Source organism: Nannobrachium achirus (assembly GCF_963921795.1).
Source record: "Nannobrachium achirus genome assembly, chromosome: 5".
Classification (NCBI taxonomy): Eukaryota; Metazoa; Chordata; class Actinopteri; order Myctophiformes; family Myctophidae; genus Nannobrachium; species Nannobrachium achirus.
Genome location: NC_137814.1, coordinates 39,004,390 through 39,027,802, shown reverse-complemented (window position 1 = coordinate 39,027,802; position 23,413 = coordinate 39,004,390). Strand labels below are relative to the sequence as shown.

Genomic DNA, 23,413 nt, shown 5'->3' with positions numbered 1-23,413 from the left:
AGGAAGATACACTAACAAGCCTGATTGATACTTAGTATACTTAGTTGTATGATGGTATCACAGGCTGAAAATGGAGACTTTAAGCAATGACGGCTACGGCAGTACGCTACGGTAACCAGACATGGATCAGTGCTCGCTAGATAAACCTGCTTGCAGTCGCAGCCTTTCCTACTACTGCAGAAGCTACCTTTCCACGTAGTGTCTACAACGTCTTCTGCATAGACACATCACCATGGGAACCAAAGCGTTCAGTAAAAGGGGTGGGAACCCGTCACCGACGGCTGTTTGCTTAACGATGTTGACTGCTATGGCGATTGCATCATAGCAGCTGTACTTCCGCCTAACGGAGCCGTCCTGAAGACAGTCCAAGCTTAAAGTCCCTATTAGCAGATCTACAACCTCTTGTAAAGCGTGCTATTTTAGCATGCAACACTGTCGTGACTCATGAGACGCTGTAGAACTAAAGCCCCCCCCTCTCTCTCTCCTAGGTGGGTTTCATCGACTACATCGTTCACCCGCTCTGGGAGACTTGGGCCGACCTTGTGCACCCCGATGCCCAGGACATCCTGGATACACTGGAGGACAACAGGGAGTGGTACCACAGCATGATCACACACAGCCCCTCGCCCACCCCGGAGGGCCAGGAGGAGGCCCTTCCCACGGGAGCCTCTGCGCTCGGAGAAGGGGGCAACGGTGGTAACTCAACCTCCACGGACAAGTTCCAGTTTGAGCTGACATTGGAAGAGGAAGGAGAATCTGACACAGAGAGTCCCCCCGAAGAGGAGGAAAGGTACATTGCCAGGCGGAGCACAGGCCTCTCCGTACCTGATTCTGAGGGTAGACTTGAATCCCCATCTACCACTCCTGTCCCGCTACCCAAAATGGTTGCCTCCGGTGCGGGCAGGACGTTTTCCTTAGACTTTGACTCGGACAAAGATGTGTCAGAGGACAGAGAAATGGACAGGGGAGGGAGTGCCGGGGCACCACACTTCAAGCTAGGCACATAACAACATGGTGGCTTTTTGTACTTTTGGGCCTTGTTTTTGGGGGGTGGGGAGGGTCGTTTTTCTTTATTTTGGTGCCTCGTCCTTCCTTAAGCCCATCGGCTCTATGCTGCAGTCACCTCTGAGAGACAGAGACAGAGCGATAAGACAAAGCAGGGAGGGGAACGGGAGCGGCGGACGTGTGTGGTCGTTCAGGAAGCGTGCACGGCGGTCACCTTGCACTGGAAAAGGACAGAATGACAGAGTCATACTGTTCCCTCAGTACCGGTTGAAAAGAACAGGAAACCAAGTTTCTGGCTGGTCTTTTGTATGGTTGTCTTTTGAGCAGTGGTGGAAAAAGTACTCAATGTTTTGACTGAAAAAGTATCAATACTGCAAGGTAGAAATACTTTGATACAAGTATGAGTCCGGAATTCAACATTTACTTGAGTAAACATGCAAAGGTATTGGTATCAAAATGTACTTAAAAAAACAAAGTACTTTACACCACTGCTTTTGAGTCAGACGTTCTTTGCTGTGTGGGTAGAGCAAAGACCATAGGAGGCCAAAACAAAACACAAACAAACACCTTCCATTTTTACCAGCCACCCCAAGGTCTACCACAACAAATGAGAGTGTTGTCTTCCTCTTTTGGACTAGAATTTGTGTGACTTATATGAAGAATATGAGGAATTGATGAGTGGACAGACATACTGTAACAACGTAGGTATTTTACGTAAGACACCATGCCAAACTTACATGGCATACAGCGACTATGCTGTGTTGCCAGACCTTTTTGTTGTTAGTCTGTTAAATATATCATCTTTTATTTGGTTCTGTAAGTAGAAGAGACAAAACAAACAAAACAGAACAGAACAGCACAGTAGGGACCCTTGGGTGATTTTATGAAGAGGCAAAAGCTCTTTTTTCAATCCTTTCAGTGGGTTTGGATGAAAAATGAGACTACAATGCATTTTGTTTTGAGGCATTTGTTTGGTTCAGGCTTGTGTTTTTCCCCACTTCACTAATCCTGACCTCAACTATTATATTGACAGCAACCAAACAGATCTTGGATCAGTATTGACTAGGAATACAGTAGGAATTCCATCCAGAGCAGTGTGTAGCATGCACGCATGGTGCCTCCTAGTGTTGAGTTCTGGTAATGGAACTAGAGGCGGGAGGACCTGTGCTGTTTTGCATACTATGGAAAACACATTCAAAATATTGTTTTGTAGTAGGGCTACCCACACCAGTTACCATATGTTATAATTTGACCACCTCTTTGTTTATTTCTATTTCAATCTCACTAATGTTGTGTGTATGTATGTATCCCTGATCGCTTTTTGGCACTCATTTCCTCAGTTTGCCTTCACATTTTAGCACTTTACTGTTTTCGCTCATTGCCACTCCCTGTCAAGCTTTTAAAGGCATGAGCCAAAACATGAACATAATTGGAGGCAGATGACTGAGGAATAGATTGTCATTGGTGGTGAAGCAACCAGCACTTACCTGCCTGTCATGTGTAGACAGTACAGTCAGAGTGAAGATTAATTTGTGCTTTGTCACATAATGGTGTCACTCACTTGATGTTTGGCAAGTGGCACTGTCCTACGATTAAGTAGTGTTTGAATTGAGCGTTACTCTGAAGGACGGTGGATCAATATAAGTGCTACCGTACTACTACAACTTTTGTGCCATCCTTTCAATGGCTGTTACTGCAGAACATGTTGAACGTGTCATCCACTTACTCAGGTACCACCGTTGCTAATATAGTACAATTTTGTAATTCAGCGGGTTTGTAAAGTATATGTTGGGAGAATTTCATGAATAGGTTTATGAGGTAATTTGACTAAAGAGTCAAATTGCCATCATTCTAACGGCAGCTTGCTAAGGGACACTTTGCTGTGCCAGATTTTCTTTTTTACCCCCTCCCCATTTTGTCATTGATCAATATTCTGCTCTTCGCGGGGACATTGTCAATGACAAAACAAGTGCCAAGCAAGCATGACATAACCCGTACTGTAATTTCCATTTTGCCACTGGCTACTTTCCATCAATAACTGACTAAGTTAGTTGATTGTCGCACACAATGTGCCAATCTGACCCACCGTGACTCTTTTTCTGTTACCTCCTCTCCAAACAATAACTGAAAACTGAAATTTGTCTTAAAAGACATGGTGTTGTTTGTGTGAGTGAATGACTGACTAATTGGGTGGACATTTTGATGTATTTTGTAAGAGGAAAAAAAACCAAAGCACTTTGTATGGTACATTTACAGCTCTGCACTTCCAGTATGGCCGTACAGTTGAACATGTGTAATGTGACTTTCATAGTATTCTGTCTTTCTGTTCGCATGTGGGTTTGATAACTATGGTCGATTCTTCTTATAGCATGGGCTGGACCACTGCAGCTCGCTCTTAAACTGATGGCGTTGGCGTAACTAAAGCTTTTTTTTAATGACTATACAACGATTATGTTTCTCATGAGAGATGCATGACATTGGCTGCCAGATTCAGGAAAGAACAGAAAAGAGAGAGTTCATGGTATGGAAACTTAACCTGTGGACAACTGTCCATATCTTCACTTGTTGCCACAATTTGGTAAATCACGTTTTTATTGGATGAAAGACCTGGAGATGATATGTTCCCAGAGCCTTATTTTCAGCCACACAGTTTTGTTTTGGTCATAGATGTGTTGTTATCTGAAATGCTGAAGAGACACTTGTTCCGTTCATACTGTAACTACAAACTGCAGCTCACAGACCAACACTCACGATGCCTTCCACTTACAATTGTAACTCCACTAACGACTAAATTAGCAAGCGACGGCTTCACCAGCATCAATATGATATATTTTCATAAGGACTCTCTCTCTCTAACTGACACTTGTTTTATTTTGTATATTTTCCTCACAATGCTTTATTATGTACAGTTTATTTATTATTTCTATATCTGTCAGAGATGATGAAAAGTTTGATTTTATTTGGTCAGAGGCCTAGTATTTATGTAGCCGTGGGAGTTAAAGGGGAAAGATTCCGACTACTACTCAACCAGTTTTCTTTCCCTTTGATTTCTGTACTGTCTGCCAGTTACATTACACCGTTAAGCAAAAAAGAAGAAAAATAATACTCAGACTTTCAGGTATTTTCTAGGTAAAATTGTGCAGTTACAAAGATAGCCTATTTTCCTGGGTGTTCTGAAGCAGTTGTCTCTTCTTATCTTCCCTTCTCTCATGACCTGGTCAGAGCTTGTATTCATGAGAAAACCTAAAGTGCAAATTCTGATCTGAGAGGACAGTTTGCCTCTCAATTTTTGGATTTCAGATTGGTTATAGACTGATTGAACGCAAGATACACGGATTTGCCTCCTACTGTATGTCTAGCATTGCTTAAAATGGTCAAAAGAGTGGACCACTCTTCGAAGTTCTTTGAATACATGCAAGAATTGATATTCTGCAGCCTTGACAATCCACACACTGCTCTCTTACAATGCGTGTGTTATTAGCGCTATCTCTCTCTCTCTCTCTCTCTCTCTCTCTCTCTCTCTCTCTCTCTCTCTCTCTCTCTCTGACTGTAATTGTACATGCCTGACTACATCTTGCCAATAAAGGAAAGACTCTTCATGCTTTTGATAATGTATTGCTGATTTTATTCCCCCTTTTTTTCAAATGCAAAAACATCTAAGTAGTGAGATAACATTTACAGTGTTTACATGGACACCTTTCTTCCAATCTGATTAAAATAAACATGAGATCAATCGGATCTGGTGTTTGATCGGGTTGTAAAAAGATCTAGACTCTAGACCACCCGTCTGCACACGACTAGTATTTAAATCTGGTTTATTTAGGTGTATACATGGAGAATTTTAATCAGGTTTATTTTAACCCGATAAAAGGTGTCCATGTAAACGCAGCTAGTCTGTTGCTTTTCTGACAACATGCATGTCTATCATGTCATGTAAAAAAAAGCAGAAATTATTTCAATAATGACTAATATAAAAACTCTTAATGATTGTTTTATTCAATGGTTATTTTATTTTAACATGTATTTCACAGACAATTAACCTATATTTGCCTTCATCAATAATCCAGAATATGATGTGGTGTGTGTGTGTGTGTGTGTGTGTGTGTGTGTGTGTGTGTGCGTGCATGAGTGCGTGCGTGTGTGGGCTCAGCCCTGCGAAAGTTGAGCTGACGTTCACGTCTCTGATTGGTTCCCCAGACTGCCAGTCACTCTTATGCCTCAACGTTATCTCTGGTCCATCGCGTCATTAGAAGGAGTTCTCCTTCACGCTATATCACCGATCATCCCTTGCGACTGCAGGAAACGCTGCGCACCTCTCGTCTGTACTAAAAATAAAAAATACAGTTTTGCTACTCACCAAAACAAAGACTGCTTTAGGGAGTTGAAAGCCTACTTTCCTTAGTGGGAACACTCTGAGCCCCCCACCTCAGGTCTAAAATACGCTTTTTGGACAGAAAAAAAAATATTTCACCGGAAGGCAAAATCTGGTCATCTTGGGATGTAATGTGTAGGTGGCGCTGTGGAGTAGCTAAAACTTCCGGGGAAATCTTTTCTTTTCTGGCTAAAAAGTGTATGTTAGACGTGAGGTGGGGGGCTCCGAGTGTGCCCACTAAGGAGAGTAGGCTTTCACCATCTTAGAACAGCTCTTTGTTTTGGTGAGTAGCGAAAGTGTCTTTTTTATTTTTACTACAGACAAGAGGCTGAGCAGCCTGGGCTGCCGCGGCTGTGAGCGCAAGGGCTCATCGGTGACATAGCGTAAAAAAGCAGTGGTTCTCAAATTGGATTCCAGGGAATCTGTGGGTTCCTTTAGGGCGGTCTAAATTGACCCATACAAGTCTGTAAATCTGATAGTGAATAAATGGAAACAAATGGACCCGCTAGGGTTCATTTGGTTCCATTTGTACACACCTTAACTCTTTCCCCTTAACATGAAGAGTTAAGGGGAAACCTTAACATTTGCAATTTTGAGAAACATTGGCGTAAAGGAGAAGTCCTTCTAACGCTGTGGACCAGAGCTAGGACCCGCCCACAGGGAGGCTGTCAGTCACGTGACGCCCCGACCTAAACTGCAGGTGCAGCAGTGCTGGGCTCGCAGCCACCACGGACCAAGCCGAGGATAAATAACACACATTTCACGGTAAGCCTTGGGCCGATTTCTCCTGTGCGGGGGGACATAAATGAAGATTAACAGTAGAAGCTACTACTTACTACTAGAAGGCTTTTTGTGATCATCTGTCATTTATCACGCCGTCAATATATGGTCTTAAAATGAGGGAGAGTAACCTTCATTTGACATGGATGCTTTATAGCTGCCGACTTTGTGAATTAAAGTGTGATGCTATGCTAGTGCTGTGGTGATGTTAGCCTGACTGTAGGCTGCGTTGTCAACCGTTGAAATCAGTTTTATTTGTATTTATTTATTATACATCCTATATATTGTTTAGCAATCGCAGGGCATCTATAATAGTGGGTGTGCCCAACACTGTCTTGTTAGACGTGGGGTCAGCTAACCTAACGGTTTAGCTAGGCGGTTTGTGCGTTAGATTTTTTTGACAGGTGGGAAATCGTGTTTATTTTGTCACCAGAAACAGTCAAATGCTGAAATAGGCGTGCAATTTTGTCCAAGGGTGTATTGGAGACGACAAATGCCTCATCTACTGTGGCCCATCAGCTAGAAATGTAACCAACCATGAACCATATGTGCATTCATATCAGCTGGTTGGTAGAGCAGCTCCATGAGGTCTCTGGATGGGATATAGAGGCAGTTGAGCCGATGCTTAACTGGCTGGTTAAGCCTTGGTGCTTCCGCCCTCTTATCTTGCTCTGAGTTCATTCCTTGTCCCCGAGGTAGACGTTAAGGCACACATACTATACTAGTACTACCTGGGACTGGGAGAGGACTGAGTGAGTGAGTGACTCATATTCTAATAGGTCTATGTACATGTTTCATCATCATCATTTATTATGTACAGTACACATTTGACAATTGATTAAATGAGAATAAGATGACAACTCTTCCTTCCGTACATTTGCAGATTCATTTGAAATAATGGTGGGAAGAAGCCTTGACTCACTCACTCACCACCTGGCCACCAGCTATTCTTTATAAGATTTGTAGCCTATATTCAATTTTCCTTCTCATTTTATCACAAGGTTTGGCAAATAGTTGACTATACCAGTGTCAGCTGCTGTCAGTTATCACAAGTTCATAGGTTTGAATAATGTGGTTAGATCAGTCCATTTTGGGAGATCTCATCTCACCAGGACCTTTGATTTGTTTCATTTATTTGAATTATAAGCCACACAGAGACTGAAAAGGAAGTGGATTATGATTATATCTCACTAAGGATAAGCTAATGCAGCACATCATTTGATCACAAACCTAGACTATTGTTATTATTGTATCAAGGAACAGGATGCATTAGAGCCGATCAAGATCACATGACCTGCACTGTTTTCCCTACTAGATGTATACTACATGATTTATCTGAGCAGACCTAGAAAAGACTCAGACAATGATATAAACTAAAGCATTTGCCTTGGAAATTGTACACATCTGCCTATACTGTAACTATGTATAGGCTTATTTTGGTGTAAATGGTACATGATTGGAGGTGTACTGCAGAGGATGGGCATAGAACCACGTTTTCAGTGCAGGCTGTAGGCCTAGTTGAATTGTTGTTGAATTTGACTCCAAGCTTGTTTCCATTATTGTCTCAGCTCCAGATTCCAGTTATAATGCTTGATGCTTCTTAGCTGTTTTTTTCCCCCTAGTAATTAGCGTCTGATAGCGTCAAAGTAATTTGTGTTTGCCAATTGGCGATATAATGGTTACTAACCCGAAGCTGTGTTACAACTGGTCTTGTAACCACAACCTGTATCTGAATTTATTATCCCCCCCCAAAAGATGGCGTCAGCAAATGCCACATACGGCCAGAAGGAGTCCTCGGAACAGAACTTTGATTACATGTTCAAGATCCTGATCATCGGGAACAGCAGCGTGGGCAAGACGTCCTTCCTGTTTCGCTACGCCGACGACTCGTTCACGCCGGCCTTCGTCAGCACGGTGGGAATCGACTTCAAGGTCAAGACCATCTACAGGAACGACAAGAGGATAAAACTGCAGATCTGGGTGAGGAGCCCAACATGCAAAGATATACAAACACACACAACACAGTAACATTTGGAGAATTGCACTCTTGTGCATGCATATACACACATACTGTATACAGCTATACAAATCTTATTACATAGATCCTTTGTAAAGTCGTTACCACTAGTGAATTACTTCTTAGCCGAGCCGTATGATGTTCTGATAGAATTGGAACCAAACCACACTGTAAGGGAAATATTGTCCTTTATACTTGATCCAAACCTAAAGATAAAAGCAATATTTGGGTCCAAGTGAAAAACCATTTGATTTTCACTGACGCAACAAAAAAGATCTGGGAATATCAAAAACATATGCGACAGTAATGTTAATGTAATTACTTTTTGGAAATCTTTACACTTCTGTGACTTCTTGTCTGTCCCTGTCCCCCGAACCCAAATGCAACATGCAATAATTTAACATGATCATTCCCTCGTGGCCATGGATGTCCTGTCCCTCAGCACATTCCTCAGCATTACCATGTACTCTGAAAGCACAATAGACTAGACCTTTGCAAAGATGTGGAGCCCGGCTAAGCTCAGCACTTCTGTTTCCTCCACAGAAGAAGTGTTGATTCAGAGTGAGTGAGTGGGACCAGTAAGAAGGTCCCATTGCAGTCTTAAGCGCAGTTAATAAGCACAAAAAAGACTTAATGGACAGTCCATGGACAGTGCCCTGGATTGTCTGGTGCCTGGCTGCCTGTTTTCAACACTAGTATAGACCATGACTGTCAGTCTCCTAGGATCCCGACTAGCATGTCTTCCTAAGTGCCATCTGACATCTGTGGCAAGTAGGAGGAGAATACTTTAGCTCTCTTCTCTTCTCTTTTCTTCTTCTCTTCTCTTCTCTTCTCTTCTCTTCTCTTCTCTTCTCTTCTCTTCTCTGTAACACAAGCTCTCTCTTACTCTGAGTCATGTTAAACTTTTTACATGTACAAAGTAAACACAAGTTTTCCCCAAGCCAGCTGTTCCCATTATGTTTCGCAATGATTATCGTTTGTGTTCTATATAACATGCAGCCTGGTCTCAGTATTTGATCTGTTTTGTATTATGCTTTATCTTCCAATGCACAGACGCTTTAAAAGGTGGTGTCTCAGCAAGGCTTTGTTTCATTAGAGCTCTGTACAGTTGCGTACAACTACTCCCCCACCCTCTCTCTCTGACAGGCACAGAACTGGATTTATTGTTTACTTGAGATGCATTCAGTGAATTTCTGGACTAGACAAATTTACTGCCTCAAACCACAGAACCATACAAATTTCCATTTCCTTCCTCTACGAAAGCTGTTTACCAAACTAAGAAGTAAACCATTATTAAAACCGTACCTCTGAATTTGTTACAGAATGTTTTACAGTTTTCAGATTAGAAAAATAAATAGAAAATAAAACAACATGGATAAAGCCTAATACAAAATGCATGCATACAGTAACATAGAAGTCTCACAACATGAATTAGCAAGTGCAGGGCAGGCCAGCACATCTGAATTTTATGATGCTTTTTGGCCTTCACATCTAGTAGCACTACATCACACAAAGCTTGACGGACACGCAAAGCCGATGGGTTGTGTTGGCTAATCAAATCCGGATGTTTCGTTTGAGACAGCCACCATCCACCCAACCACAAGGCAATTTTAATATACTTGAGGTTTGGGCCACTACGCAGCCCTCACATCTTCTTCACACTGCTGATCCGACCAATATGACCATATATTGACATATGCCCATATATAGGCATCTCCATAGAGTATGCTGATGCCTTTAATATGACCACGCCATAGAGTCTGGACTGGACTCTATATTTGGACATGGCTAAAATGGAACTCCATCTATCTATAAATGCGAGAAGTCTCTGCGTGCGTGCGTGTCTGCGTGTCTGTCTGTAATCCGCGTATCTCGAGAACCATTCGTTCCACCGGCTTCAGATTCGGCACGCGCGTTCCCCGCCGCGGCACGGAGTGCAGTGCCGGGCCTCGACTCGATCCGACGCGCGGTTTTCCCTAACCGGCGCGAAACGTTCGGAATCTCCTTATGCGGGGCTGATTGTTGACATCAGGCTGTTCCGGAGGAAATCGGTGCAAGCGCTGACTCATTGTGACATCACTTCATAAAAGGCTCTGACATCACGTACGCCACATGAGTCAACAAAAAATCTCTGTGCGTATGTATGTATGTAATCCGCGTATCTCGAGAACCGTTCGTCCCACTGGCACGCGCGTTCTCCATATATGGAAATAAAATGAATGCCCGTAAGCGGAGCTGATGTCTGACATCAGAGTTTTCTGCAACCGGTACTGTGTGTGCAGAGATCTTCATATATGGGCATAAGTGGACAAAGACAAACAGATGGTCAAAACGGGTCCCTATGACAACAGGTATATTGGGGTTTGCATTAAAGGGTGGGGCATTCATGGGGTTTGCATTAAAGGGTGGGGCATTCATTCCCTATTTCAAATTCGGCACGCGCGTTCCCCACCGCAGCAGGTAGTGCAGTGCTCGGCCTCGACCCGACCCGATACACGATTTTCTGGAACCAGCACGAAAGGTTCGGATTCTGATGTCTGACATCAGGATTTTCCGGAATGGCACTGTGTCTGCATAGATCTCCATATATGGGCATAAAATGGATGCAGACAGACAGATACAGATATCTCCATATATGGGCATAAATGGACACAGGCAAACAGATGGTCAAAGATCTCCATATATGGGCATAAAGTGGACGCAGACAGACAGATACAGATATCTCCATATATGGGCATAAATGGACACAGGCAAACAGATGGTCAAAACGGGTCCTATGACAACAGGTTTGCATTAAGTTTGTCTCCTCCTCCATCTGTTTGTCTGTGTCCCTTTATTCCCATTATGGAGATCTCTGTATCTGTCTGTGCCTCCAACTGTGTTGCAGACACAGTCTGAAATCAGTGCATGTTACTGTACGTTTATGACGTCCACCATCTAATGACTTAACGTATGTTGGCAATTTTAATATACAGGGATATAAGTGAAAATAAATCATATTGACTTCACTGAGGCTTTGTGAGCGACTAGTACACATTTGAGTGCCACAACACCAAAAACACAAAAACTTTTCAGGGCCTCTTACCTGCAATTTCATAATACTGTATTTGAATTACTCTTTAAGATTAAAGATTAAGTTACATTAGTGAGCAAGAGAACTGTATATATATAGTGTGAACATACTGTACTGTCTACCAAAGTGACCAGGCCATAATCTCATCAATCTCCAACCAACTGTTCCACTAATGGTAAACGCTGTCCCACGCCATGGGAACTGGCTGATTTTGGTTTGACGAATCCTGCATCCTGTAACATTGTTAAAGAATGACAATAGGCTTACGTCATTGTCATTGTTCACATGAGAACAGTTGATCAAGGATAATATATTTGTGCCTCACAACATAAAAAATGCATCTAATCTAAAAACAATACACATTTTAACAGCCCTGACATGTGGTTTTGTGTGTGTGTAGGACACTGCTGGCCAGGAGCGCTACCGAACTATTACCACAGCATACTACAGGGGAGCTATGGGCTTCATTCTCATGTATGACATCACAAATGAGGAGTCATTCAACGCTGTACAGGACTGGTAAGGAATCAGTGGGCAATTAAGGCTGTCTAACTATACACTCAGGGTTCCCACGGTCACAAAATTCCTGGAAATATCTTTAAATTGGACAAATATATTTCCAGTACTGGAAAAGTTTTGGAATTTGTCAAGGGTCCTGGAAGGTCCTGGAAAAAATAGCTATGCATTGTCTTTGGTTATTGATTTTGTTTATACCTCTGAAATGACAAATTAAACATGGGCCAAATTGTCAAATATTAGAGGCAGACATTGTGAAAATAGCCGATCTACATGCTCACGTTGTGAGCATGTAGATCTGCTATTTTCACAATAGAACAGTGTTATACAAAATTCCTCAACTCTTAGTGCTCGTCAGGGTGGGGGGTCCCCAGTTAAAACATGATTATTTCGGGGGTCACGGCCTGAAAAGGTTGTGAACCACTGGCATACACTACCTGTCTTTGGGCATTGCGCATAGGAGTAAGCGACCTGTTATTGAGCTGAATTATTGTTATATAGTCCTGGAAATTGGGTTAAATATTTTGGAAAGGTTTGGGAAATTAATTGGTAAAAATGTGTGTGAACCCTGTACACTCTTTTCTTAGCGATTATTCTATTGATTACTTTGAAGTAAGTGGGGACTGCCCCATGGTTCGAACTCCCGTTGGTCCGAACAGGTAAAATTCACCAGGTTAGCATTCACCAGCATCGGCATGTTAGCTACTCACCAGGTTAGCATTCAACAGTGTTGGCAGGTTAGCTACTCACCAGGTTAGCATTCACCAGCGTTAGTTTTACTGAGGTTTAGGTTAGGTTGGAACCAAGGACGTGTTAGCGAAGTAAGTCTACAAGCTCACAATACGATATATATTGTGAGCTTGTAAATCAGCTATTTTCAAATAGCATATGTATATAGGTTTAAGTGGTTAAACAGACTTTGATACTATAATAACCAATTTTAACTAACTAACCTCAAGGACTCCCTGGACCCTATTTTAAGAACCACTGAGCAATTTAAATCAGCCCCAAGCAAATAAAGATTGGCTTGGTTGCTATTTTGTGTACAATATTTAGTATAAATAAAATAACAAACGCACACCCAAAAGGAGGTGCAGACTTCTCTAAATGAACCAATACTTCCAGTCACTTTTTGGCCTTGATGTAGCCAGTGAGTCATTCAAGTTAATTATTAAGAAAAGGAAGGAAAAAAAGAAAAACCTTCGGCAGTAAAGAAATGAAAGACTCTGAAGTCTCTGTGGCCCTGGACATGAATTATGAGCCACTGCACTCAAACTGCTGTTTGTTTGCTGGCAGGTCGACCCAAATCAAGACGTATTCGTGGGACAACGCCCAGGTCCTGCTGGTGGGGAACAAATGTGACATGGAGGACGAGAGAGTGGTGGCTGCAGAGAGGGGCAGACAGCTCTCTGAACAGCTGGGTAAGTCCAGTCAAAAACACAACTTACACAACCACCAGGGGCGTCATAAGGGGGGGAAAAGTGGAACTGAGTTACTAGGGCCCAAGGTGGTGGGGCCTTAATTATTTAGCAGAGGTGTAACTATACATTTTAACTACGATACGTATGGTTAACAATACGATACATGGACGATATTGGTTCATTCATGGCGATACGATGCGATCCGATTCAATGATTTAAAATCGATATAGTAACTATTTAGAAAAGAAATTAAATCTGTGTAAAACATCTATTATTATGGAAGTAAACGCTGTGATTATCTAGCAAATACATGGATGTAATATTTCAACCCATATGGACAAACCCACCTTGACATGAACACAGAGATTACACACATTTATCAATAGACCAAGAGTGGCTACTGTATATGGAATGGAAAGGTAATTAGACCCCTCTTTTTCATTTTCCCTCTTAAAATTGCTAAATACAAGGCACAAATACTTAGCTGCCATACAATCAATTATTTGCATTGCGAAACGATTCGATACCGATTACCGTATTTTAAAACGATACGATACAAAGCCAAAGCGGTAGGATATTTTGCTTTTGCAAATGATATAGTAGATCATTGCAAATTAAAATCGATTTTTCGATTCGTTACACCCCTATTATTTAGCTATTGAAAAATAGCATTTATTTTTGAAAAGTCGTGAAAATGTGTGCAAAACTGCAAATCTTTGAATATAGCCTATGTATTTTTTAAGCCAACATTTGTAACTAAAATGTTGCTTCTGGGGGGTCCCTGGAACTACGCTTGCATATCTGCTATTTTTCAATAGAAGCACAAAATAATGCGTAATAATGCCTTCCCAGTCTAAAGCAGATTTTCCATACCAGTTTTTAGCCCGACACTACACGACATGGCACGACACCGCACCGCATTTTTATATGTAGGTTTTCCACTACAGTATCCTCCCCTCCGCTCCCGAAAGAAATGGACGCCACTTTTAACATACGGATAGGATCTTTCTCTGTAAACACAACGGAGACGCTAACTTGCGCTAATTATTTTTAGAGATGTGGTGGACAATGTTTTAGATGCCACACACTCACACAGGTCTTCCTCGAGTCTTTACAACTACTGTATAGCGACGACTAACGTCGGGGTGAACATAGTCAAATAATAACTTTATTGGCCAAACTACACAAAGAAGTGTGCTAGAATGTAGAGGCTAGTTGCGCTAGCATACATGCTAGAGCAGCTAAAGTACATGTACTGTAGATTATTTTCCCCATTCAACACATGCAGTTAGAACTACAAACAGGAGACATCTCACTGAGAAGATCCATATAAAGATATATATAAAATAAAGGATGGCTGACGCATTGGCCGTTGTTTATTTCTACTCGCGACGATAGATATATGTCCACTGTTTGTGTTGGTTATGTTCTTGGTGCTTCGTGGAATCTCAACTGCAGGGCTGGGGAACACAATTCTGCCTATAATCGACCTCTTTATAAACAGATATATAAAACAAACAGGCGTTGCATTTATATTTGATTTGCAACCGTGACTGCAAACTAAAGTCTGTCTCAAGTTGTTATAAAGACACAGCTCAGCCAGTGAGCCAGATTCTCCGACCAATCAATATCAGCAGCGCGTATACGTCACTTTTAAGGCACCGCTTGGCCCAGCCCAGACCCACTCTAGAGTGGATACTTTTAGTACCCCGTTTTGTACCACTTTCACACCACTCTACTCAGTTCCTTGTAGTCGAAAACCCGACACAAGTGTGTGGGGTGGGGTGGAGTGGAGTGGGGCCATGCATATGGAAAACCGGCTTAAATGGGCCCAGAATTTGGTGCGACACCCCTGTACACAACCACTTAAGCCTGACACTGTCGTACAGCAAAAATAGCCGATCCACAAGCTCACAATGCATTTGCAATGCAATGTATTGAGCTCGTGTAGATCTGCTATTTTCACCACGAGACCATTGAGCATTCGAGTATAATTGCCATGTAATCAAATATTACCATACAAATTAAAATATGGTTACCTTGAAAGACTTCAAGCAAACACACCGTCTGCAATACCACTCCCCTGTTGTACAAACTCTCTCTCTCTCTCTCTCTCTCTCTCTCACACACACACACACACACACACACACACACACACACACACACACACACACACTCTCTCTCTCTCTCTCTCTCTCTCTCTCTCTCTCTCTCTCTCTCTCTCTCTCTCTCTCTCTCTCTCTCTCTCTCTCTCTCTCTCTCTCTCTCTCTCTCTCTCTCTCTCTCTCTCTCTCTCTCTCTCACACACACACACACATTTACGAAAATGTCTGCAAATGTTCCTCTGTCCAGGTTTCGAGCACTTCGAGTGCAGTGCCAAGGACAACATCAATGTGAAGCAGACCTTTGAGCGGCTGGTGGACATCATCTGTGAGAGGATGGCAGACAGTCTGGACAACGCTGACCCCACTGTCACGGGGGCCAAACAGGGCCCACAGCTCACCGAGACGCCCCAAAGGTCTCACCAGGACTGTGCTTGCTAAACACGCACACACACACACACACACACACACACACACACACACACACACACACACACACACACACACGCGCGCGCACACGCACACGCTGTAGACACTCAGACCTGCAGTAGTTACACTCTCTCTTCACTCTCCTCCTGTCTACTCTCTCTGTCTATTTTTCTATCTCTCCGTAATACACATGCAATTTACGTTTTCATTTCTACATAGGGCTACATACAAACACTACTGCCCCCCCCCCCCCCCCCCTACACACACACACACACACGCACGCACGCACACACGCACGCACTCAGACACACACACACACACACACACACACACACACACACACACACACACACACACACACACACACACACACACACAGAGAGAGAAAGAGGCTCTCTACCCCTCACACTATGTCACATGCACTGTCGGAGTGAGCTGTCAGTCCTCAAGAGATTTTTAGACTGACGCAATCTTTTTTTCTTTTATTGTTGCTCTTTGGTTCAAGACATTAAATATAATTGTAGAGCGGTTGAGAACTGTGTACAGTACAACCCTGAACTCACTGTCTCTATCAGACATTACACAGGACTTCCCACACCAGCCAAACATCCATTTTTAATTATTTGTTTGTACATGGCCTGGTCATAATTACTGTATGTAACTAGTCCAAAAATGATAGTTAGCCGCTAGCGACTTCATTGCCCCCCCCCCCCCAAGCACCAGGGCCTCAAGTGAAAAGGCGACCAAATCATATTTTGCGTCATCTTAGTCCCTTCTGAAAAATACAGGTTGTTACAGATAGAGTTACATTTGGTCGAATTGGCTGGGTGTGGTTTGAAGCATGTCAAATCTACCACTACATCCCAGTTGTGTGTGTGAGTTTCTGTCTGATGTCAAAACAGGGTCGCTTGCCAGAATGTCTTTACATTTGTTTGTGAACTTTAAGTAAAATGGACCAAAATCTTGCATATCAGTTAGATTATTTATTTTAGCTGGATTTGTAGAGCGTCAGACATTCTGTTGTTTGGACGCTTAGGAAATTGCATTCGCTTCCAGCTTTTTATTTTCTCTTTCTCTTTTTTTTTACTTACACTTTAATAATCGTTTTGTTTGGAGGGTTTTCAAAGTAAACCTTGACTAGAGAAAATGAGATGGAAACAGGCTTCTTTCATGAGCAAAAGATGGTGTATAAATAATATATATATAAAAAAGATTTAATAGATAACTTTATTGTGAAGAGATAATATATATGACATCATGGATGCATTCCTGTGCTTTGTGAGAGGTGCATGTTGGTGATGTTTTTGTTGTCTGCTTTTTGTTTTGTTTCCACGGTTGGTTGATTGATTGGATGATCATGTGTTTGGTGTGAACCCTGCTCTTCCATGCAGTTTTAGTATTTATTGTAAGCTAGTGAGCAGTGCTCAACATCCAGGAGCAAATGTTAAGGCCCAAACTTCCCTCTTATGTGTACAAGTACACATTCACTGTTCACTGTTGCTCACAGTGTGCACCGCAAAATAAATATGCAGACACTTTAGAAGTTGTGTGTATGCACTCACTGGTACACTACAAATCCGTAATTTGACTATTGACTTTCAGATAGCCTCCCCTCTTATCGGTAAATACAGGTTTTCTTTTCATTTTGTGAGAAAAGGTATGATTGTTTTTTCTAAGCATGGTAAATGTCATATGGTGTAATTAATTATTCTCTCTCTCCCTTTCTGGTTCTACAAGTATGGAATAGTGTTGCGTATACGATGCAGAACATTTTGAACTTCCTACATTCCCACGCTGCATGGGAATGCATGCACCTAAATTATTTCAGAAATCTATTTATATACAGTGTTTATGACTTATTTATTTATTGACTTTTGATATGGTGCTCCATTGATGTTCAAAATAAACTTTCAACAGTATGCCATGCTAGAGCAATGGGCCCGAATTTCCCAATTCATGTTTGTGTTTTAATGTACTGTTGCTGAACATAAAACCTAGCAAGACTTCCTAAATTAAAACGGTAAAGCATTCCAATACATATCCAAGTTGTATTGACAGTATATGTACTTGGATTTTTCTGTACTCAAACAAGCTGCATATCCTACTCTTAAGAAGTCAAGACTTGGTAAAACGTATTCTGTGTTCCTCACAGCAATAGCAGCCTTTGTACTGTATAATACCTGCCTATCAGCAGCAAGTAAACCTGCCTAAAGGCGTTCTCTGTTTTAAAATACTGTTTGATTAAAGGGCCTTGGCCCGTTTGGCTTATCATTCCTCCCAAAGCAGTTTCCAGATAAACCATACGTACACATTAGAAGAACGCTTGCTCAGAGTCGACACATTTTAGAGTTGCACCAACTTTAAACAAATATGTCTGGTAGAAGTAAAGCCTAGAGAAGCAAAGCAAAGGTTGCACTATATCTACACTTTGCAGTAGTTTTCAATAAGGGAAAATGTTTTGGAAGTTATCAAAGTCTGAACACTTCCTGAGAATAATTTTTTTTGCTGCATCAGTCATTCGTTTTTGTTATTGCATTTTTCTACAGCTGTAAACTTGCCTATGATTTAGGAACATACCTATTCTCTCCTACCCTCTCACTGTAAATAACCCCCTCCCGCCTCCCCCTGTTGGGTTTTAGTCGTGTGAATTGTGGTGTAATTCTGTAATGCCAGGTTTGCAAAGGATGAGAAATCAATAAAAGAGTTGCAAAAGATGCCGCCTTGTCCCAGTGCTGAAAAAGACAGTAATATATTAATGAGCAGCTATAGGCAACCAGGAGGATTTCTTAGTTCTGCCCACCAGAGGGCATAATATTGCAGTTTTTTGTTTTGTTTTACTATTTTCCACCCATACAGCCTTGTTTGACCATTTATGGTTTGGTTCTCATCTCCAATGTCCTGTAGAACTCAGTTACTACAATCGCACAGAAATTCCTGAGTTTCCTGATACGTGAATCAAGTATGGCATTTTGTTTTGTTGTTTTGCTGTAAGTTGCCCTTCAGTGAGGTATAGAGAAACACACAGCCAGCTGTAATAATGCATTGAATTTAATAAAGGTCTTTGAGGAGGTATTAAGTCCATTACACATGGCTATATGGGGCTTCTCAACACGTACACAGATATACATTCATGAAGAGATCGTACTGGAAAAGAAACACAGCTACACAACAGTCATAATCATGAAAATACAATTAGTTACTGTACACGAGAGCTACACAACATGCACTGTTCATATTTGCAAAGGAAGGGCAGCTACAAGTACTAGGACAGTATAATGTAAAATAAGACATGTACGTTTCGGTAAATAAAATATACATTTGTCATTGGTAAGTGCTTGTAAACAAGTAAGGCATTATATTACACGGTGGATGACAGCACTCTGTGACACCCTGGTGTTAAGTTGCACTGTTGAGATTGTCCATTTTACATGCAGGTAAGGCTATCGTATTCCACTCCACTGGATAGCTGAGTTGCTACATGGTCCCCTATGGAGGGCAGCAAAATTAGCCTGTTTGCTGCACAACAATGGTTTTGTAGCCCAATTTTCATTAAACAAGGGGCTATAGCCTATATCTGCTGTCACTTGACCTGTGATGCCCCTGTACATTCAGGCTATCATCAAGGCCCAGTCCTTTTTACATAATAAATGCAAATAGGTGTCTTTCAGTCAGTCATGGCTTTTACCTGGACGTTGCATTGATAAAGGCCCTACACTGATCCTCTGATATATTCAAGGACTAGGGACTATTCCTTTTTTACATGAGAAAAGGTATATCTGTCTCAACTGATCACAGGCCTAGATCCTCAGAGAATGAGAACCCACATAGCTTACAACTTCTAGAGATCCATACAGAATAAACATTGATGGATATATGCCACCATTGCCTCTCTAATATGCCTGGACTTGGTTTGGGAGAAGCTGACATCCATTGCTGACATGGTTCATCACCTTCTGCTTGAGCTGGGCCACTTGTTCCCTGAGCACACTGGCCGTGGATGCCAGCTCAGTGTTCTGTGTTTTAAGGTTTTTGACCTTGTCCTCCAGACGAGAAATCCTCTCTAATTTTCGCTTACGACATTTAGAAGCCGCTATTCTGTTGCGCAGCTTTTTCCGCTCCGCCTTGATGCGTTCCTGGTTATCCATATCAATGGGAGACAGGGGAGGGCTGTCGCCGAAGCTCTGCATGTCTGGCACCGTCTGTGGTTCGTCCTTCAGCCCATGCGACTGCTGGAGTCGTGACAGAGCCGCCGCAGCGGCCGCATGTTGCTGCGCATTGAGCAGATGAGATGGCGGCGGCGGGAACGGAATGGTATCTGTGGAATAATTCACTGTGGTCCCCAAGGGACTGGCTGCGTAGCCGTTCAGAGTCGTATAAACGGGGAGGTCTGATGTATGTAGCCCAGAGGAGACCGGGTTGGATCCGATGAGATCCAGTCTGTCGGCCGAGACGCACGCCGCCTCGCTCAGCTGGTTTTGCTTGTGTAAGTCCTCCAGAGCCTTTACGAAACCCTCCGCGAACTCCTGCTCGTCGCTGGCGGACTTCGGGTAGAGGAACTGGGACGTCGGGGTGGTGGTTACCATGCCATTGGACTGGATGATAAGGCGTTCAAGGTCCGGAGAAGCCAACTTCAAGAGTCCCAAGTCCGGGGAGTTCAGAATGCCATCCGTGTCGCGGAGCGGGTTCGACTTGAGCTCGGAGCTTTGGTTGTCCAGGTTGAGATTAATTTCCTTCTTCATCATGCTGCTCTGGGAATAGATGCTGTAGATCCCTCGAGTGTTGACCGCGATGCCTGGGTAGAGGGTTGTTTCCATTCTATCCCCTCACATGAGGGAATGTTGAGAGTTACGCATGAACAACGACCAGTCGACAGGAAAATCCAAGCAGGGAAAAAAAACAAGAGATACTCCAGTTGATCCTTATACTTTCACGTGATCCCGTTTCCCTATTTCACTTTTGTTTTTTTAATCAAATTCTACCGACTGACTTCACGAGCTATATGCCTTCTCAGGATTTGTCTTTCCTGCGCACCCGACAAGCGCTCGCCTTTCCCCTATGGCACGACTGCTATGCGCACACCCAACCCTCCGCTCGCTTTCTATCCCTAAAAATTCCATTATGTCACTTCAGAGCGCTGAGATTGGCCCAAAATGACGTTTGTTTCCGGTTTCGTTTAAATAGGGGGCAGAGCCCGTCTCTATTGCCATGGAGACTTTAGGTAAACTACAAACAGTGCAGTGCATTGTGGTTTGATGTCATAGCATAAAAAAGCCCAGGGTCGCTAAAAGAGAGCAGAGACTGGGCGTAAGGAGGGAAGAATAGAAGAACAGGCCTACAGCAATATTTCTTCATCGCAGACAAGGCCAGTCTTAGAAGAACTTTGGACAAAGTTCTCACGCCATCTTGAAAGTGATAGAATGAATAGCTAGAGTGGAGTTGAATAGAATAGAAAAGAATACAAGTGTTTTAGCTTAACTTGATAGCTTCATGAAGCTATAGGCCTACTATGGAATAGAATATAGAATTAAAGTGTAGGCTACTAGCATAACTTTATATAGCTTCATCATAAAGCTTTAGAATATAATATACATTTACTATAAAGTGTACTAGTTTAAACTTTACAGCTTCATATAGACCTATTGGGAATAACTCTAGGCTAAGAATCAAAAGTATTGAATATATTGCAATTGAAATGGACTTTACCCTTATAACAATACTCTACAAATCATACAGAGCCTGTAGAATATGATCCTACATTTGTTTATTAAGTGGGGGCTTATAAGTGGTAAAGCTTAGGCAGAACCTCTCCTCACTAATCTATTTAATGTAGGCTACTATGTATCAGTGGCATGGAAACAAAAATGACATCTCTTGATACACTTCAGCTTGTCAAGGCACATTCTGAGCTGTGTTCAACCATCCCTGGTATGTGGTGCTATGCACAAACCACTGAATGAAAACATTCAGCCTTCATAAACAGGAGAAGTGAAAACTGAAATGGGTCAGTAAAAGGTCTGAAAGTGTTATTGGAGAAGAGAGTTCATGTCTGTACTGAAAAGGGGAAGGAAGCGTTGAGGGGACAGAGGAAACCATGTTTTGTTTCTGTAATTTACAGGCTATCGTTTTTTACTTTGATGTTGAGCCGCAGACGAGAACAGGATAGTACAGAATAGAATAGAATATCTACAGGAAGATTCTGCCTTCACCATTATATCGTTGCTGCCAGGTGGAAACCTTGTAAGTCCAAAACCATTTATTTGTATTTTTATTTTAAAGAACAAATTAAAATAGTGAAAATAGCCGTGTGAAAATAGTGAAAATATCTGTGTAAAAGCATAAAACATTGAAATATGGGGATTTCTGCCTGACAGAAAAGATATGAAATATTTATGGAAAATAATGGCTCCAGCCTAGTTCTTGCTGTTTCTAATAATAGACAATTACAACAGGTTGACAGACAGCTGAAATAACCAATAACCGCTATAGTACTGTATGTCAGAGCCAAATCACAAGCACAGAACATTTACAGTATTACTATTTTGGTGTTTTTTTGTGTGAAATCATGTCAGATTTTGGGATGGAACATAACACTTTGGGGCAGAAGCGGAGACAGATTGGCCATTAGCGCTGCTCGGCGGCGCCCAAGGTGGAAAGTAGCATGTAGTTATTCCACCCCTGGGATGGTGTGACGACGTCAGCACACCGCCTGCATCAGCACCACGGAGCGCACAGGGCATCGTTAGTTTCCATGGAAACGCTGACATAGGGAGTGACGCATGCAGGACAACGACGGAGGCAGGTGAATGGAGTGGGGGGGCTGGGGGAGGAGGCTGTTGTCAAGGAGGACTGCAGTGCAGGTTGCGTGCCGTGTGGGTGGTCAGCGGGGGCGATCAAGAAGCCTGTGTACAGGGGCGTCACAAGGGGAGGGGGAGTGGGACACTTACTAGAGCAAGGAAAGGATTTGAAATATTCAAAGACTTGCACACATTTTCATGTTTTTTTTCTTCAAAAATAGCAGATCTACAAGCTCGCAGCGCGGCCCTCGGTGCCTCGCTGTGAGCTTGTATATCTACTATTTTTCAATAGTTAAAGCACAAAATGTGAGTGAATCCTTGTACCCAGGGCCCAGAATTTGGCGTGACACCCCTGCCTGTGTAGGTGTGTGTGACGTACCTTTTCATTCAGTCAGACGGAGCCGGTTTGTTACAGTCTGAGCTGATTTTGTGACGTGAAGCAAGAACACAAATAGGACAAAAGGACCCTTTCAGTGAATATATTTACCTTCTGTATTCTTTCTTCACTGGAAGAAGGAAAACAGAGCAAATTTCTCCATGCATACATGCATTAAGGTAGTTAATTTCCTCTCGGTGCTCAGTACTTTTATATGTGTAGCCCACGCAGTAAAAACCCCAGTGTTCATGTAGCTCTGAGAGTATACGCGTGTTATTACATGGATCTGTAAGGGTCCATTTGGTTACATTTGTACACTCAGCGTTGAATTAACACTGAAGATTTTACTGTAGCCAATTTCGAGACTCCCTCTCAGAGTGCACTGTGTCCAAAGAGTGTGAGTCATTTCACAACAGGGGTGTGGACTTCAGAACGGTCTGAACAGAAAACATACGTTGTTATTCTTGACCAAGATATCAGATCGGCCCGGCCTCTCTGAATACATAAAGGGTTGTATGGAGTTATTTA

At 42.5% G+C, this 23,413-nt stretch overlaps 3 protein-coding genes across 3 annotated transcripts in view; 2 read left to right on the top strand and 1 right to left on the bottom strand.

Moving 5' to 3' along the window:
* pde4ca (phosphodiesterase 4C, cAMP-specific a) overlaps window positions 1-1,007 on the top strand; it is a gene marked incomplete at both ends in the record, with an annotated part of 88,883 nt that extends 87,876 nt beyond the window's left edge. The window contains one exon of the mRNA XM_080725774.1: window positions 489-1,007. Coding sequence (XP_080581900.1) covers window positions 489-1,007 — 519 coding nt within the window. The remainder of the gene's footprint in view (window positions 1-488) is intronic.
* A 6,905-nt stretch (window positions 1,008-7,912) lies between these two features.
* On the top strand, window positions 7,913-15,727 carry rab3aa (RAB3A, member RAS oncogene family, a; the record flags this gene model as incomplete). Its single annotated transcript, XM_080726653.1, has 4 exons — window positions 7,913-8,137; window positions 11,648-11,766; window positions 13,060-13,184; window positions 15,537-15,727. 4 exons carry the CDS (start codon window positions 7,913-7,915, stop codon window positions 15,725-15,727), a joined length of 660 nt encoding a protein of 219 aa, XP_080582779.1.
* A 3,029-nt stretch (window positions 15,728-18,756) lies between these two features.
* jund (JunD proto-oncogene, AP-1 transcription factor subunit) lies at window positions 18,757-20,770 on the bottom strand. Its single transcript, XM_080726646.1, has one exon. The coding sequence runs from the start codon at window positions 20,527-20,529 to the stop codon at window positions 19,606-19,608; it is 924 nt and encodes a 307-aa protein (XP_080582772.1). The 5' UTR covers window positions 20,530-20,770; the 3' UTR covers window positions 18,757-19,605.
* Window positions 20,771-23,413: the final 2,643 nt, after the last annotated feature.

Excerpts from the sequence above, each read along its gene's own strand:
- jund (XM_080726646.1), bottom strand. The coding sequence starts at position 20,529 with ATGGAAACAACCCTCTACCCAGGCATCGCGGTCAACACTCGAGGGATC.